The 15,851-nt window shown below is 51.1% G+C and overlaps 3 protein-coding genes across 3 annotated transcripts in view; all 3 read left to right on the top strand.

Annotated features, from left to right (window-relative positions):
- Positions 1-15,851, top strand: part of LOC128077232 (rho GTPase-activating protein 32-like) — a 36,384-nt gene that overhangs the window by 8,098 nt on the left and 12,435 nt on the right. Inside the window, exons 3-13 of the mRNA XM_052676122.1 lie at positions 1,260-1,331; positions 1,636-1,758; positions 2,338-2,415; positions 3,209-3,290; positions 3,996-4,139; positions 4,418-4,520; positions 4,785-4,917; positions 5,446-5,528; positions 5,903-6,010; positions 6,381-6,526; positions 7,023-7,227. Of these exons, the coding sequence (XP_052532082.1) occupies positions 1,260-1,331; positions 1,636-1,758; positions 2,338-2,415; positions 3,209-3,290; positions 3,996-4,139; positions 4,418-4,520; positions 4,785-4,917; positions 5,446-5,528; positions 5,903-6,010; positions 6,381-6,526; positions 7,023-7,227 (1,277 nt within the window). The remainder of the gene's footprint in view (positions 1-1,259; positions 1,332-1,635; positions 1,759-2,337; positions 2,416-3,208; positions 3,291-3,995; positions 4,140-4,417; positions 4,521-4,784; positions 4,918-5,445; positions 5,529-5,902; positions 6,011-6,380; positions 6,527-7,022; positions 7,228-15,851) is intronic.
- LOC128077339 (ras GTPase-activating-like protein IQGAP1) overlaps positions 1-15,851 on the top strand; it is a 98,233-nt gene that overhangs the window by 77,959 nt on the left and 4,423 nt on the right. The gene's annotated exons all lie outside the window — the stretch shown is intronic.
- LOC128077343 (ras GTPase-activating-like protein IQGAP1) lies at positions 10,682-12,574 on the top strand. Its single transcript, XM_052676458.1, has 3 exons — positions 10,682-10,936; positions 11,946-12,097; positions 12,174-12,574. Exons 1-3 carry the CDS (start codon positions 10,820-10,822, stop codon positions 12,304-12,306), a joined length of 402 nt encoding a protein of 133 aa, XP_052532418.1. The 5' UTR covers positions 10,682-10,819; the 3' UTR covers positions 12,307-12,574.

Below are 15,851 nucleotides of genomic sequence, written 5' to 3'. Positions count from 1 at the left end.
GAATGTTGGGTGCGGTGTTGGCATCTTCTGGTCCTGTGACATGGTCTTGCCTCCCCACCCTGTCGTCATGGCGGAGCAGCCTGGTGGCCCTTAGTGATGTCACAAGAGGCTGGAATGAGGGGAGGAGCAGTGCGTGCTGCGTCCCTTCATTGGAGCGCTTGAGCTCTGCGTGAGTAGCTCGCTTGTTGCCCTTGTGCAGCGACTGAGTGCCTTCGGTTTCACCCCTTGTGTCTTGTGCAGCATCTTGTAGGTAAGCTGAGACAGCGTGGGATGGACGGGTGGGCAGTGAGCTGTTGAAAACTGCTGGCTGGTGGAGCTCCTAGCAGCTCGTACTGCTTACTCTTGTCCATCAGACGTAACTTTCAGCCAGTACCTGCATTCCCAAGCGATCCACAAAGATGGCATTTGTCCCGTGGCTTTTCCCTTGTCATCTTTGCTGCATTGTGCAAGCTCACAGACCTGTTCCTTCTCTCTCCTCTATCCGCTCCCTTGGTGCAGCTTTCGCTCGTGGAAGCACAGAGCAAAGTGACAAGAAACAGCTGCGAGTTCAAGGAATTGTCTACCTTGTTCTGATCTCCTGCCAGGTACGTGCCACGCTTTGTCCCCCCACGTGGTTGACCAGCACTGTGTCGCACCATGTTTGGTAACACAGCCTCACCCAGCGTTGATGGGACACTGGTCCCGTGTGGGTTTTTTCCCTTCCCCTGCAGCTCCGCCCTCAGGAGGATGCTGTGTGTGGTGCTGTGACCAGCTGGTCTGAAGGAAAGCAATCCCTTAGGCAAAGAGTCCTAGGCCCAGTTTGTGCTGAGCTGCACAGCGTGACCCAAGGTCACAAGCACGCACGCTTGGCCTGTGAGAGTGTGCGCGGCAGCTGTAGGGAGCACAGCAGAGATGCAAGCAGAGGAAATCCTTGATGTGCGGGGCTGCAGCAGGTGCCGGTGGTGAGGCTGCTGGGAGCCGGGGCCGGGGAGCAGATGCACCTGCAGCAATGATTCCTCTCACTGCCCTGCTGCTGCGCTGTCAGAGCGCCCTGGGCGAATGCATCTGCTGCTTTGTGCCAGTCCCCATCTGCTAGCAGAGGGACAGCCGCTTGGTCAAATGCTGCCTAATGGGCTGTCCCATTTGAACGGAGTGAACAGAGTGGTTGCTTCTAGAGCACCCGCCTGTGCCAGAGGATAGCCAAGGGTAGTTCTGAAGAAGTCTCTCAATAGTGTGGTGTGTGAAGAGAGAAAATATGAGCGTGTTTCTTTTCATTCCAGCTTGTCGTGCCTGCTGTGATGGGCATCGCGTGCAGCGAGATCAGCTGTGAGCCTGGCATGACACGGATGGAGGTAGAGTGTGGAGCTCTGATTGGTCTTTGTTCCCTGATTTGAGCCAGCAGAGTGAGCTGCAGATGTGCTCTCCTGCTTTTCAAGAGAGCGAATCCTTGCGGCTCTATCGGTGTCACTGAAAAGCTGCCTTCAAGGCTTTCTTTCCTTGCTGCGGGCATGTTCTTAGCCTTGCCGTTCCTTCTTGTGTGCCCATGATAAGGACGGAGTGCACTTCCTGCAGCTTTCTCTGCTGACATGCTCCTCAGCCTGAAATCCTCCTCGTTTGCCCTCAGCTCCTCACCGTGGCCTGTGCTCTCTGTTTCAGGCTGAGAACAACGGGAAGCCCCTGCTGGTCCGTGAGGAGTCATCTCTTAATATCCCAGCTATTGCTGCTGCCCACGTTATTAAGAGATACGTTGCCCAGGCACCGGGTGAACTCTCCTTGGAGGTAAGCAGTTAAGGGCGTTCCTTGTTGTCCTGTACAGAAGAGTATAACGTGTGAAGCTATCAGGAATATTCTCAGACACCTTCCGAATGTTTGGTGAGGTGAAGCTCAGAAGGTGCGGCTCCAGATTAGACTTGCACTGGGTTGGATGCAGGGAGGAGTTCAGCCATCTCTGAACTATGGCTCTATTTGGCATTGGAATCTTGTGATCCAAGAGCTACTGCCCGGTGTGGTAGCCTGGTCTCTGAGCAATGGCAGAGCAGTGTATGGAGTGTGCAGATCTGTTCAGGATCTGTTTGGCTGACTTATGCCTGCGGTTTAATTGGAGCTCTCCCTTTGGCAAAGAGCCTGCTGCTTCTGAGAACCATTTCATACTGAACAGCTGAATTCTGTATGTTGTGTATTGGAGTGACTCTTCTACTTGCACGTTCAGTTGTACGACTGCAAATGCCTGAAGAGCTGCACTGGTGCAATGGCTCTCAAGCTTGACGATATTGGGCAGTGCAGAAGAATGCAGTCATTTGAGCTGCGCTTTCCTCCCAGCCGTGCCGAAGCTGGGATTGACGTTGCAATCTCTTGCAGGTGGGAGACCTCGTGTGCGTCATCGAGATGCCGCCTCAGGAGCTGAGCCCCCGCTGGAGAGGCAAGCACGGCTTTCAGGTAGGCCCAAGCTTCAGACGTGAGAGCGCAACTTCGGTCGAGGCAGGAATCTCAGCTTAGAGCTGCCCTGCCTGCACAGCATGGCTCCACATGGAAAATGGTTTCCTTGTGCTGGTGTCAGAGGACTTTCCCTTTTGCTGTGGGCTTAGGCCAGAGCTGAAAGTTGGTCTTTGTAGGAAACTGCCTCCTCAGTTAACTTAGAAAGAAGAGCCCTCACAGCGTGCATCAGGTCACGGCCACTGAACCGCACCTTTGGAAATGCAGCAGCTAGGACACGTGTTTCAGTGTCTCTGAGCACTTGTGCTTGCACCCATGCAGAAGGTGAAGTCAGCGTCTTTTAGGAAGTCGCTGCCTGTCAGCTGAGATGAGGCAGGGTAACAGAGCCTCTGCGCGCTTGCTGCTGCTGCTGGCTGCAGAACGCTGGGTAGCTCAGAGCTGGGGATGGCAGCTGCATCTCAGTCAGCAAGCAGAAAGTTCATAGGCTGTGCCAACTCAGATCTAGCTGCATCAATCTATCATAATATGTAGCTTCTGTATGAAGTCTTTCCCTTCGGGCACGCTTGAGATTTAGGGGTGCATAGCATACTTGTCCTTTCCCCGCTCCATACACAGTTTTATGGATATTTGCCTGCCAATTTGGAATAATTATTAATTTTAAGCAGGCCATTTTTTGGTTGGATTGTCTTACGGAGCATCCGGCAGGCACGTGATGAGGAAAAGGTGATGTTTGAACAGTTCAGGCCTGAGAAACGCTGCCTTCAGTATTGCACGTCTCTTCTTCCTCTTGTTACAGGTTGGATTTTTCCCTGGTGAGTGTGTGGAGCTCATTAACGGAAAAATCCCGGAGTCTCTCATCAATTCAGTGCCAAAGCCAGGTACGATGATACATTTGATGGTGCAGGGAAGCAAAATGGAGTCTTTTTTGGGTGTGTTCCATGTTTAATACCTCCCTTATCCTTCCCCCCTTATCCTCTGTGCTGATAATCCTTCCTGCATAGCACGGGGCGTATGGCTGGTGTTTTGTAGGCAGTGAGAATGAGGGAAGGCCAAGGCAGTTCTCCGGCAAGTCCGTACGAGGCTGAGAACAGCCAGCGTCCCTGGTGGACAGATAGAGGTCTGGTTGTGCTAGTGACACGCTTGATCAGAACGTGGCTTTTCAAGAGGGTCCTTAATGCCCAGGTTGAGCAAGCTAAGCAAGAGGAGTGCATTCAACTCCATCAGAACGTGCAGAGATTTGGCCCAGTCCTGCTGTGTTTTATGACTGGAGTTGGGGAAATCCTAGAATCCTTGTAGAATGGCTTGGCGTGGAAGGGAGCTCGAGGATCATCAAGCTCCAAGCCCCCTTGCCTCAAGCTGGGCTGCCAACCAAGCTCCACGTTTAAAGTGGGACTGGACCAGGCTGCCCAGGGCCCCATCCAGTCTGGCCTTGGACTCATCCAGGGTTGGGGAAAATCCATTTTGGTACGCACTTGCTCATCATGTTCTTCCCGTTTTGAGGTGCTCTGTAGAATGTGTTGTGCTCGGCCTCGTCCAACGGAGCCAAACCTGAGATGAACTGGTTTCTTCCTTTTGTTGTGCAGTGCCAAAGAAGCGCGGCAAGCTCCTCACCTTCCTTCGTTCCGTGGTGAAGGCCCGCCCAAAGCAACGGAAAGAGCGGGAGGTGGAGAAGGAGAGGGTGTTCGGCCGTGACCTGGGAGAGCATCTTCTTCACTCTGGTCGTGATGGTAAGGGACAGCCCATTCCTGAGAGCTTCCCTGTTTGAGAACCTAACGATGAAAGGGAGATGGTATGTAGCAAGGGGCAGGTTGATACCAGTGGAGAAACGGGGAATGGGAGTTGATGGCTGAAAGATGAAGTGAGGCTAATGCTCCCAAGAGACAAGCACGTTTGTATTTGCTTCAGCCAAGCCCGGCTGGGCTTAGTGGATGGGATGTGACGGGAGCGCAGCCTGAGGCAGGACTTGACTAAGGAGCTCCAGTAACCGCCGGCACGTGTTCTTTAGTCCCCCAGGTCCTCCAGAGCTGCGCCGAGTTCATCGAGCAGCATGGCGTGGTGCAGGGGATATACCGCCTGTCCGGCGTGGCGTCCAACGTCCAGAGACTGCGGTAAGAGTGCTGCGACTGACAGACACAGCTGCCAGCAGGGGCACGTGCCCTGTTGCGGGCGTTCAGAGGCCTGCGGGCAATGCCTTAGCACAGAGAAAAGGTCTCCTTTGGGAACATCCCATCCAGCACGGCTGACGTGGTGCTGGTGGCCGAGTGTTTGTGTTCTCCTGTACATCAGGAAGCCCTTCCAACTCTTGATTGCATTGGGTGTGGCTTTTGACTTGCTTTCCTCTTTCTCAACCGCTTTCGTGTCCTTCTCTGCAGCCAGGAATTTGAGTGTGAGCAGGTTCCTGAGCTAACCGTCCGCGACGTTCACAGCGCGAGCTCCCTCTGCAAAATGTACTTCAGGGAGCTCCCGACCCCCCTGCTGACCGACCAGCTGTACGACAAGTTCTCGGTAAGCACGAGGCAACGCCTTTCCTTTCCCTCTTCGCTGGGCCTCTTGGGAGATGGCTGCAGCAGGGCCCCGGCTCTGAGGCCCTTCTTCTGTTAGCCCCATGGGGTTTACTCGCATGTCTTTGCCACATCCTGCATCGTGCTGATGCCGCTTCTGGTGGCCCCAGGAGGTGGTTATTTCCATATTCACAGTGCTTGCGAGAATTCCTGTGTTGTTTGTTTGTTTGTTTGTTTTTTGCTATTCCCCAGCTATTTCTGGAACAGGAAGGGGATTAATAGCCAAGCGTACTTGGAGATGAATGCCCCCTGCGAGGAGCTGAGCTGCCCAACCAGGCTGTAAACCGGCCCGGTGCTTGGACTCCTTGGCCTTGGTGGCACCAGCTGCGTGCCGCTATGTTTGCCAGATGCCTCTGGGGAGGCCTAAAATCTTTCTCAGTGCTGACCAGCAGCGCGCTGTGCCCATGGTTCCCGACCCTGCGGCAGGTATCTCGCCTGATTTGTGTCTCAATCCCTTTCTGCCCTTTTCCAGGATGCTGTTGGTGCCACTACGGAGGAGGAGCGGCTGGTCAGAATGCGGGACGTCATCCAGCAGCTGCCCGCTCCTCACTACAGGTCAGTGCTGCCCTCAGCCTGCTGAGCTCAGCCCTGCTGCACTTCAGAGGGCAATGGTGCGATTCCAGGCTTTGTCTCACGTGAGCAACACGATGCCTGGGTATGTTGAAGCGGTTGAAGGCTGCACCGGTTTAATTTACAGGGTTAATTTATTGGGTCAGTTCCTGGGCACGGGGGTAGGCTTGGTGCAGCTGATGGCTGTGGCTGTGCTGTGCTGGTGCTGGGTGCTGCAGCGTGGCACTTGGTCAAGTTGGATCTACTTCATCTTCAGCATCAGTAGCAGTAAGAACAACTAGTGTGAATTGAGGTTTGCTTTGTGAGTGGCAGCACGGCATGCTGGCTGGTGCTGAACATTTGCCTCTCTTGTTTCCCAGGACCCTGGTGTTCCTGATGAGACACTTGGCCTGTCTTGCTGCAAACAGCTCTGTCACCAACATGCACTCTAAGAACTTAGCCATTGTGTGGGCTCCAAACCTCCTAAGGTAAACTTCTTTTTCCGTTTCAACAGAACGCTTACATCTGTTCTCCAGTAGAATAAAGCAGTCCTCCCTTCTTCTGCACCACATGTGCTCTTCTCCTGTAAAATGTGCAGTGAGTGGCTGACAGCAGAGCAGGAGCCTGGACTGTTCTCCAACCCCGCGTGGGCACAATTTCTAGCTGAGCATTGCTGCTCTCTTGTTTAGATGGGACTGGTGTGTCCTTGATCAGACAGGAGAACTTCTTCAGTGGCATCTCTTATATGCCCGCTGCGGAAGTCTCCTGAGAACAAATGTGACAGCTTTGGGCTGCAGTAATTCAGACCTGGGGAGGCGATCTTGGCTGAATGACTTCTAAAACCTGCCTTTTCTACAGATCACAGCAGAGCGAGTCTGCCTGCGCCAGCGGGAGAGCTGCCTGCACGGAACTGCAGACGCAGTCGGCTGTGGTGGAATTCATCATCGACCACACAGACGTCCTCTTCTGCTCCACATCCGGATCGGACATTGCAGATGGAGCAGGTGAGTGTCTTCCTCCATTAGCTTTGTCTTGGTCAGACACCTGGATCAAATGCAGGCCTTTTCCAAGTCCTTTGAAATACACTTTTCCTGTCGAGGGAACAGCAGACTTCTGGGCTTAGATTGGAATCTGGCGTCCAGTTGCTGGATGCTGAGAATGTGCAAGCCCAAACATGACAAGGAGAAAAAACCATCACTGTCATTATGATGTTTTGCAAGCAGGTGAAGCTTGATTAACGTGTGGCAGCGGAGCTTTCTCAGTTCCCTGCCCCCATTTTCTAGGGTTTTTGTTTGCCTGTTTCGATACAGGGAGCTGCTCTTAATGATGACTGCGTCCTTTGCCATAGACACACCTCTGAGCACATGGTTGTTTTGAGCTGCTCTTCTTCCAGTGGCTCGGTTAAGCAAGTCTGAGGAAAACACAGCAGCTCCCCCGGACCTGCGATGGCTGTGCTGCCGCTTTCTGATCCTGGCTCTCACCTGTGGTTTTCCCTTCCAGGGCACAGTTCTCTCTCAGGGCCCCAGTCTGTGCAGGCGTCTTCTCCTGCCACAGAGCTGCTCAGCCTGGAGGAGGCGCAGGCACGGAGGCGAGGCCACAGCAGCTCTCCTGTCGTTGTGACAGAGAGCAGTGACGTAGAGGTGGAAGAAGGCCCCACAGCTGTACGGGGGAAATTCCACACAGTCATCGACTTTCCACCTGAAAGGTAAAGAGGACTTTGTTTTCCAGCAGCTATCATCACTGTTTGGGTGGGTTGTGTTTGTTCTGTCTCCATTATTTCTAGTGCCTAAACTTGTGGAAATTAGATTTAATGAATGGTGCCTGAAGTGTTGCAGTGAATCTCCCCTCCCTTTGGACTGTGAGATTCAACTAACATTGAGTTGCCCGCCGGGCTCAGTTTAGCCTCACAACGGTGCCGTTCCTTCCTTGCTGGGCAGGCAGTGACGAGATGCACAAAGCCACGCTGACGTCTACCCTGGCCTGTGCTGGCTGTACCTGGAAAGGTTGGGGTTTTCCAGATTTCAGAGCCTCGTGCCTGAATCCAGTTCTGGTTCTCCTCTACGCAGAGCTGTTGGTCAGACCTGCTGACACTAGAAACTAGACATGGCAGTGAAATGGGCTGATGAGCTGTCAGTGTCAGAGTCAGAGATGCTTTTGAAGTTCCTTTATGGCTGTGCAATTCCTCAGCCAGCAGTTATGCCTGCCTACTCAATCAAAGCCACCCTTTGATGCTGTCCTGTACAGGTGTGGAGCCTGTGGACCTCACATGCTCTGCATCTTGCTTGACACAGTTGAGGGGAATTTAGCCAGCAAGACTTCAGGGCTGAGCTATAGGAATGGAACCATCCTCAACTGCTTGAAATGGAGCGAGTTTCTAAGCTGTGTTTCAGCAGGAACCAGGCGGTGCTAGGAACAAGCAACTGTTGGCACGAGCTCAGTGCAGCTCTTCCCTCACCCTGCGCCACGCACGACTCACACCATTCCCTGTTTTCTCTCTCCAGACCAAGTCCACCCAGCAAGATAAAGGAATCACCAGCTGGCTGTTGGTGTTCCTGCTTCAGCCTGGGGAAACCATCGTCTGGGGCCAAACGCCAGCCACAGCACCATCCCAGGGAGCCCTCAGAAATAGAAATCGTAGTGCTGGCAGGTAAGGGTGCAAATCCAGCTTTCAACGCCTTGCTTTTCAGCAACATAGAATTCTTGCTGTCAGTGGGCTTGTATCTACTTCCAGCGTTCCAACCCATACCTAACACCTTTAGTTCTCCCCTGATCAAGAACCCCTTTTGTAATTCAGCTTGTGAAAGTTTGGCACTAACCCCTGTGTATCCTTCCTAGATGAACTGAGCCCTTGTCCACCCAGAAGAGCTGGAGCAAGTAGCGAAGCTGGGCTGTGTGCTTCCACCAATGGAGAGCTCTTGGGAAGCACAAATGGCTGCGGATCACGTGACAGCCTTGCACGTAACAACAGTGATGGAGAGAGGGAGCTCATCCAAGTTGAAGCCCTCATTTCTCCTGGCTGTGCTGAAGATGCTGACCTGTGCCCACCAGGCACCGCAGTCACCAGCCTGGACTGTGACCCGGCACCTTTGCAGTGCAGCCCAGCCCAAGTACAGTCCGAGTGCCCGGACAGCAACACCTCTGTGCAGGAGCAGGTCAGCATCAGCGAGGAGCAGCAGAGCCTCTTGGAGGGGGGCGTACAATCAGGCCTCCAGTCCCAGGCACCGTGCAGCATCTCTGAGAGCTCTGAGCCACTCTCTACGTGATCTTTCCATCCAAGAGAGGACGATTTCCATCTTTACCTGGACCTCTCACGCCCTCCTGTGTTTTCCTTTAATAATAAAAGCGCACTTATACTCACTCAACGCCTTGAGTGCCTGTGGAGTCTTCATTCACGAGGACTGGGATGAATGCGGCACACAGCAAGGCACCTCTGCTGGCAACGCTGAGGCTGCAGGGTGCACGAAGCAGAGCTCTGGGTTATTTCCCATTCTGTCTGGCTTTGGGATGTCTGCAGGTCCCAGTTGGTACGGTAGCAAATAATCTCTAGCATCCTGGATTCTGCTCGTGGTGACCCCAAGCTTCCTGGCGGTGGCTTTGTGATGCCTTTCAGGGCTTTTGGATGCACTGTGATGCCTTGGCTGCTCCCTAGCACCTCTCTCCTCCGGCAGCGTCCATTCCTTGAAGGAATCAGCAGCTGGCTGTTGGTGTTCCTGTTTCAGCCTGGGAAAACCATCTTCTGTGGCCAAACGCCAACTGCAGTGCAATGCCAGGGAGCCTGCAGAAATGCAAGTCGTAGTGCTGGCAGGTAAGAGTGCAAATCCTGCTTCCAAAGCTCTGCTTTCCAGCAACATAGAATGCATGCTGTCACTGGGCTTGATTGCCCTTCTAGCGTTCCAGCCCATACCTGACACCTTCAGTTCTCCCCTGATCAAGAACCACTTTTGTAATTCAGCCTGGGAGAGTTTGACACCAACCCCTGTTCATTCTTTTATAGGTGATTCGTGCTCTTGTCAACCGAGCAGAGCCAGAGCATGTAGTGATGCTGGGCTGTGTGCTTCCACCAATGGAGAGCTGTTGGGAGGCACAAATGGCTGCGGTTCAGCTGACAGCCTGCCGCATAACAACAGTGATGGAAAGAAGGAGCTGATCCAAGTTGAAGCCCTCATTTCTCCCGGCTGACACAAAACTGGGCAGAGTGGCTGACACAGCAAAAGGCTGTGCTGCCTTCCAGCGAGACCTGGAGAGTTGGGTGGGGAGAAACGGAATGAGAAAGAACAAGGGCAGGTGTGGAGTCTTGCATCTGGGCAAGAGCAACCTGAGTACCAGTATAGGTTGGGGGCTGAGCTCTTGGAGAGCAGCGTAGGAGAAAGGGATCAGGGGATCCTGGTGGGCGGTAGGAGGAGCATGAGCCAGCACTGTGCTCTCGTGGCCAAGAGGGCATCGTGGGGTGTATGAGAAAGAGTACGGACAGGAGGTGGAGAGGTGCTCTTTCCCCTCTACTCTGCCCTGATGAGTGGAGCATCTCCCTGTGAGGAAAGGCTGAGAAAGCTGGGTCTCTTTAGCTTGGAGGAGACTGAGGGGTGACCTCGTTGATGTTTATAAATGTGTGAATAGTGAGCGTGAGGAGGATGAAGGCAAGCTCTTCTCAGTGACATCCAGTGATAGGACAAGGGGCAATGTGTGCAAGCTGGAGCATAGGGGGTCCCACATAAATAAGAGGAACAACTTCTTCACGGCAAGGGTAACAGAACACTGGGATGGGCTGCCCAAAGAGGTTGTGGGATCTCCTGTGGAGACATTCAGCAGCTACCTGGACATGTTCCTGTGTGCCCTAATCTAGGTGATCCTGCCCCAGCAGGGGGATTGGACGAGGTGATCTTTGGAGGTCCCTTCCAATTCCTGACATTCTGTGATTCTGTGCAAAGTTGGTTCACGGTAGTACTTTTGCTGCTGGGAAATAGGAGCGCTGATCTTTGGGGTAAGTTCAGCAAGGTGGACTCCCCTAAGCTGATACTGACTTCATCCTATAGCGTTGACTTCTGTCGTGATTTATTCCATGCCAGAAGTTCCGGATGCTGTCAGGAGTTATTCAAGCCCATTGGTGTTAATTTGATCCTGGACTGGCTGCTGCTTGACATGCTGTCTGCACAGAGGTAACACATGCATTAATTTGTTTCCTGTCCTCTGCTGTTTTGTCTCTTGTTTTTAGTTAATGCTGAAAACCCACCTACGGCTGTGGTTGGGAAATTGGTTCACTTGCTCGATCGGACCCAGATTTTCAGGAGGAGCTGGAGCTAATGAAACTGTGTGAGGAAGCTGTGACCTTGATCCGATCTAATCAACAGCTTGAAAATGACCTCAATCTCATGGACCTCAAGATTGGACTGCTAGTGAAGAACAGAATGACACTGCAGGTAGGAAATGCAGTGCTGGGAGACGAGCAGAGTGAATTGAGGCCAATGGCAGTTAGCATGAGGACCTTCTGAGCCTGGATCTCACTTACTCAGATGCAGTGGGAAGTATTTCCCCCCGAGTTACAGGTTTTCCTCCCAGTAAGTTCCTAACTGTTCCACTTATTACTATGTATCCCTAGAAAGAGAACTGCAGCAGAAACATCAAGGCTTCAAGTGTTTTAAAAACAAAGCACCAGAAAAAAACCCACTCGGGACCAAGGGAAAGCAATAGATGGTATGCTTGAAGGCTCTGAGAACTGTTTGTCTCTTCACTTGTGGTTACGTGAGTCATGGACTTGCACACCTTAATTTCTTCTCACGTTTTGTGTGCTGTATCAGAAGGGGGAGGTGATTTTGGAGCAGGAAATGTGCTCAGACTGCTTGGTGTTGGTTGGCTGATGGAAGCCCCCTCTGTCACTTTGCTGACGATTGATTGCACACAAGAACAACGTTGCTGATACAGCGGTGCCTTTTTTTAACTCAAGCTGAAGTTACAGTCACCTTTTCCTTTGGTCCTGAATAGCGTGGCGCTAGGCTTGACCTTGTGTAAAATCTGAACCATGGCAGCAGTGAAGTTCAGTTCCAAAGGAGGCTCCAGCTCTTGGGCTGATGCTGGCAGCAAAAAGTATCATAGTTATCAGAGCAGTGGAGGCAGGGAGTCAGCAAAATGGAAACAGGGCTTGGGGCTTCAAGCACAGTTGAGAAAGAAAGGCATTTTCAAGCATCTTCAGAACGCTACCAGCTGTGACAGTAGTCCCTGCTCAAAGCAATTAGTCCTTGTAGGTTCTCACCCAATTCTGGAATGTGGGGACAAGACAGAAATCGCTGCTACAACAGATAATGTTTCACTTCATGATCTCCTGATGTACCTTGACTGCCTTATCCACCCAAAAGGAAGTGCTATCGTGCAGCTTTTTCCCATATTGCGTGTTATTTAAATGTGGAATCTGTCCCTCTGTGTTCTTTGCAGGATGTTGTTTCTCATAGCAAAAATCTTAGCAAGGAGAACAAGGAACAGCTCTGTGACGTGATGACGCTGAACGAGCAAAAGGGAGGTTTGAAAGCTTTGAGCAAAGAGGAGAGGGAAAAGCTGGAAGCCTATCAGCATCTTTTCTACTTGAGGTATGCAGCTTTTCATTCACTGCTCTTGTCATAGATGCTTACGTGTATTGGAACAGTCTGTGCTTCTGCACTGCAGTGTTGAGGCGCTGTCTGTCTTTGTGGTGTTGGCTTTTGTGGACACGTGCTGTATGGGAACTGCTGAGTCATGGCCTGAACCTCTGATTGATCACCTGAGGCGAGCAGTGAGTCAGGCAGAGGAGCACAGGTGAAGGCAATGCAGCTGTGCTGCTGGAAGGGGTGCAGCCAGGCTACAGCCCTCCTAGACCTGTTTAAGAGCTGGCTGCCAGTGGGGAAGGATCTCGTCTGGAGATCTGCTCTGCTGGAGTTTTGTAAGTGAGCCCAGGATAGGGGTAAGCCTTCTATTTATTCTCCTTTTGTTAGCTTAGTCTGCTTTGTCAAACTCTCTTGTTTATTTCATAATGACAACATCTTAATAGTCATTGATTATACACGTGCACTAAGTACTTTTTCTTCTTGTTTTAGACTACTCCAACGTACTTGGCCAAGCTGCTTTTGCAGATGCCTCAAAACAACCCCACAGAGTTCATGGATTCAGCCATCTTCACGCTGCATAACTACGCATCCAGTCAGAGAGAGGAATCTCTGCTGTTGCGGCTGTTGCAAACAGCATTGCAGGAAGAGATCAAGTACGTTGTAGCATAGGACACAGCCTTGCTGTTGCCTGAGTTTGGGCCGCTGCTAAAATTGCAGCTGTTGTTGTGTGATGTCCCGTGCTCATTAGCTGATAATGCTGAACTGTCCCTGCCTTCTGCTCATGCTGTTTCACGTCAGTCCTTTCTGTAACCTGGAAGGAGGAGGAATTACCTTTGTTCTTTAGGATTAAAGCCATTTTTCTTTAGCCAGTGCTTTCTTGCTCAGGGAGGCACTGTTTTTGATCTACTGCAGTGCTTTCCTAAGATTCATTCCCATCTAAGTTCTCTGCTGTCTAGTAAGAAGGACTTGGCACAGACTGCGAGCTTGGGCTTTACAGGCCAGAGTGAAGCTGACGCGAAGGTCACTGTTTTCCAAAACTGATGAGGAGGCTGAAAATCAGATGCTGTCTGGTTTGGGTTTTTTCCTGGCTGTCAGGCTTAAGGATTCTGGCTGTCTGTCGGCATAATTGAGTTGATTGGCACTTAGGAGTTTGGTGTTTATGACTTCTGGCTGATACGGAGCTTCACAACTTGCTAGGAATAGCAAATACATGTAATGTTGGAGGCAGTCATGCCTTTTTTGATGTTTTTAAGTGTGAGGATGGTATGTGCCCTCCAACAGGTAACGCCTAAAAGGTTTGTTTAATTATTATTATCTTTTCTTGGAGCAGTAGTTCAGGAAAGTGCATGTCTATGCTTTATTCTCTGCTGCTGGATTTCCCATAGCGGCATGCTGTGAATGGCTCTTGTTGCTGATTGCTTACTTGTTGAAATACTGAGAGGAAATAGTTGTGCCTGTGTAGAACTCCCTTTGTTTCCTCTGTATTTTTGAGATGCGCTCTTTCAACCGTGGTGCCCGTGGTCAGAACGCACTGAGGCAGATCTTGGCCCCAGTTGTGAAGGAAATAATTGAGGACGAATCGCTCAACGTCAGAACGGATCCAGTGGATATTTACAAGTGCTGGGTGAACCAGATGGGATCTCAGAATGGTGAGGCCGGGTATGGAAGCTGTTGCTACTGTTTTTTTTCTGAAAGTTGCTCAGCTGCTTTGCATTGCTCTGTTAATCGTTCCGAACCATCCCTGTATTCATTGCATGCATCTGTCCAATTGCTACCAGCTTTTTTCCATCAGCTCGAGATGGCTTTCTTCTGAAAGGTATAAAGATCATCTTGTGACAGGGGTGTTGAGACTATGAGAAGTGAATCTCATGAAGAGATAGGCCAAAAAAAGCCCCAAAGCATTTCTTCTGTGTTAACTCATAGGTACAGATACCGTAGCTCTTACTCTACCAAGCCAATCTCTGCCCACAACTCGGGCAGGCTGCCCAAGGAGGCTGTGGATGCCCCATCCCTGGAGGCATTCAAGGCCTGGCTGGATGTGGCTCTGGGCAGCCTGGGCTGCTGGTTGGTGAACCTGCACGCAGCGGGGGGTTGGAACGAGATGAGCATTGTGCTCCTTCTCAACACAGGCCGTGTTCATAGAATCACAGCATGCAGCTGTTCCTGTCTGCCCATGAGAAGGTTTCATCCACGTGGTCATCCTGGTTGGTTGGCCTGTAGATCCCCCGCTACGTCATCTGTCCCTGTCCTCCCTTTAATCTGTGTCTATAAAGTCTTGATGGGCTCCCATCCGTCCCCAGTCAGAGTTCTGTGTTTCTTCCAGTGCTTGATGTTGACCAGATTTTGAGGATTCTGTTGTTGGTTGTATTTGTTTTGTTTTTAAGGCACTTCAAGGGAAGTGGTGGAAAAGCAATGCTATGAAGTAAAAGACAACTGTCCCAGCGCAGCACGCTGCGTGAGTTACTATCTTAACACTGCAATGTGCAGCTTGTGTTTTCACTGATTTATTTGCGACCTGAGGTACTACTGCGTATCGCAGGTGACCTTCTTGACTCTAGAGAGCGTGTCTGCATGTGGTACAGAAAGATACAGTTCAGAGTTAGCTGGGCCTGTTCTCACAGCGACTGCTGCAGGGACAGCAGAGGACGTGAGAAGTCCTTTGCTCTTTCAGTGCTAGCATTCTAATGAAAGTGAAAGCGTGCAGCTCTTTGCAGCCAGGTGAGCGTGGATCTGTTTGTGTGTCAAGCCAACAATTCTGCCTGGCACTGACAAAAGTATATTAGGCTGAGGAGTGCTCACCTTCACATCTGACTTTTCCAAATAGCAAGTTGCCGTACGATGTTACACCTGAACAAGCTCTTAATCACGGTGAGGTGAGGACGCACCTGGATGCCTCAACCCGAGATGTGAAGGCAGTGACAGACAAGTTCCTGTCTGCCATCGTTGTTCAGCTGACCAAATCCCGTAAGTCTGGTGTGTCACCGCGTTATCCTGCAGCAGTTAATAGTGGGTTCATCCGTGAGGAATTCTCACTTGCCTTTTATTTCCTTCGAAGTTACGGGATGCGTTTCATCGCCAAGGTACTGAAAGACTCCCGGCATGACAAGTTTCCTGATGCTGGCGAGGATGAGCTTCTGAAGGTAAGGAGCTGAGCAGCTCTGTGAATCATTGTCTGCCACGCTGACTGCAGCAGATGCATCTCAGTGTTGTTTGTTGGCTGTACGTGTGCAGAGAAGTTTCAAAGCTGCAGTTTAAGTAGACAGGCTATTTGTTGTTATGGGTATAAAGTACTTTGCCCTGTGCTTTGGATTGCTGGATACATGTTTGTCAAAGGAGAACATAATACAGCGTTCAGAAGAAGTCACCCTATTGCTTTTCCTTTTGCTTTTAATATCTTGGGCATTGTGCCCCCTAGGTTTCTTGGCTTTGGGATGCTCTTGCTGCTGAATGGTGCACCTTGGTTTTGCTGGTGTTATCTGAGTCAGTTGCTCTTTTTTTAAAGAGACAGTGCCAAGTTGAAAAGGCCCGTGTGCAGAATTCTACTCTTCTCACTTCCCTTACAATATTCTAGGGCATTACAGTAGCTGCAACAAAGTATATGGTGTCATTTTTCATGAGGTGTGGGCAGTTTTGTGTTGTACATTTCCGTACTTTGGAGAACGAAAAGGATGTTAGTAGTAAATGCTTCCAAATGAGCACAGCATTGTGGCTTTCATTGGGATTGTCCTGGCGTTTGTTATTTTGAAGGTCTTTCTGTCTG

This window comes from Tympanuchus pallidicinctus, unplaced genomic scaffold (assembly GCF_026119805.1).
Source record: "Tympanuchus pallidicinctus isolate F22 unplaced genomic scaffold, pur_lepc_1.0 scaffold15, whole genome shotgun sequence".
NCBI lineage: Eukaryota > Metazoa > Chordata > Aves > Galliformes > Phasianidae > Tympanuchus > Tympanuchus pallidicinctus.
The sequence above is the reverse complement of the archived record's forward strand: the minus strand, read 5'-3'. Positions and strand labels throughout refer to the sequence as shown.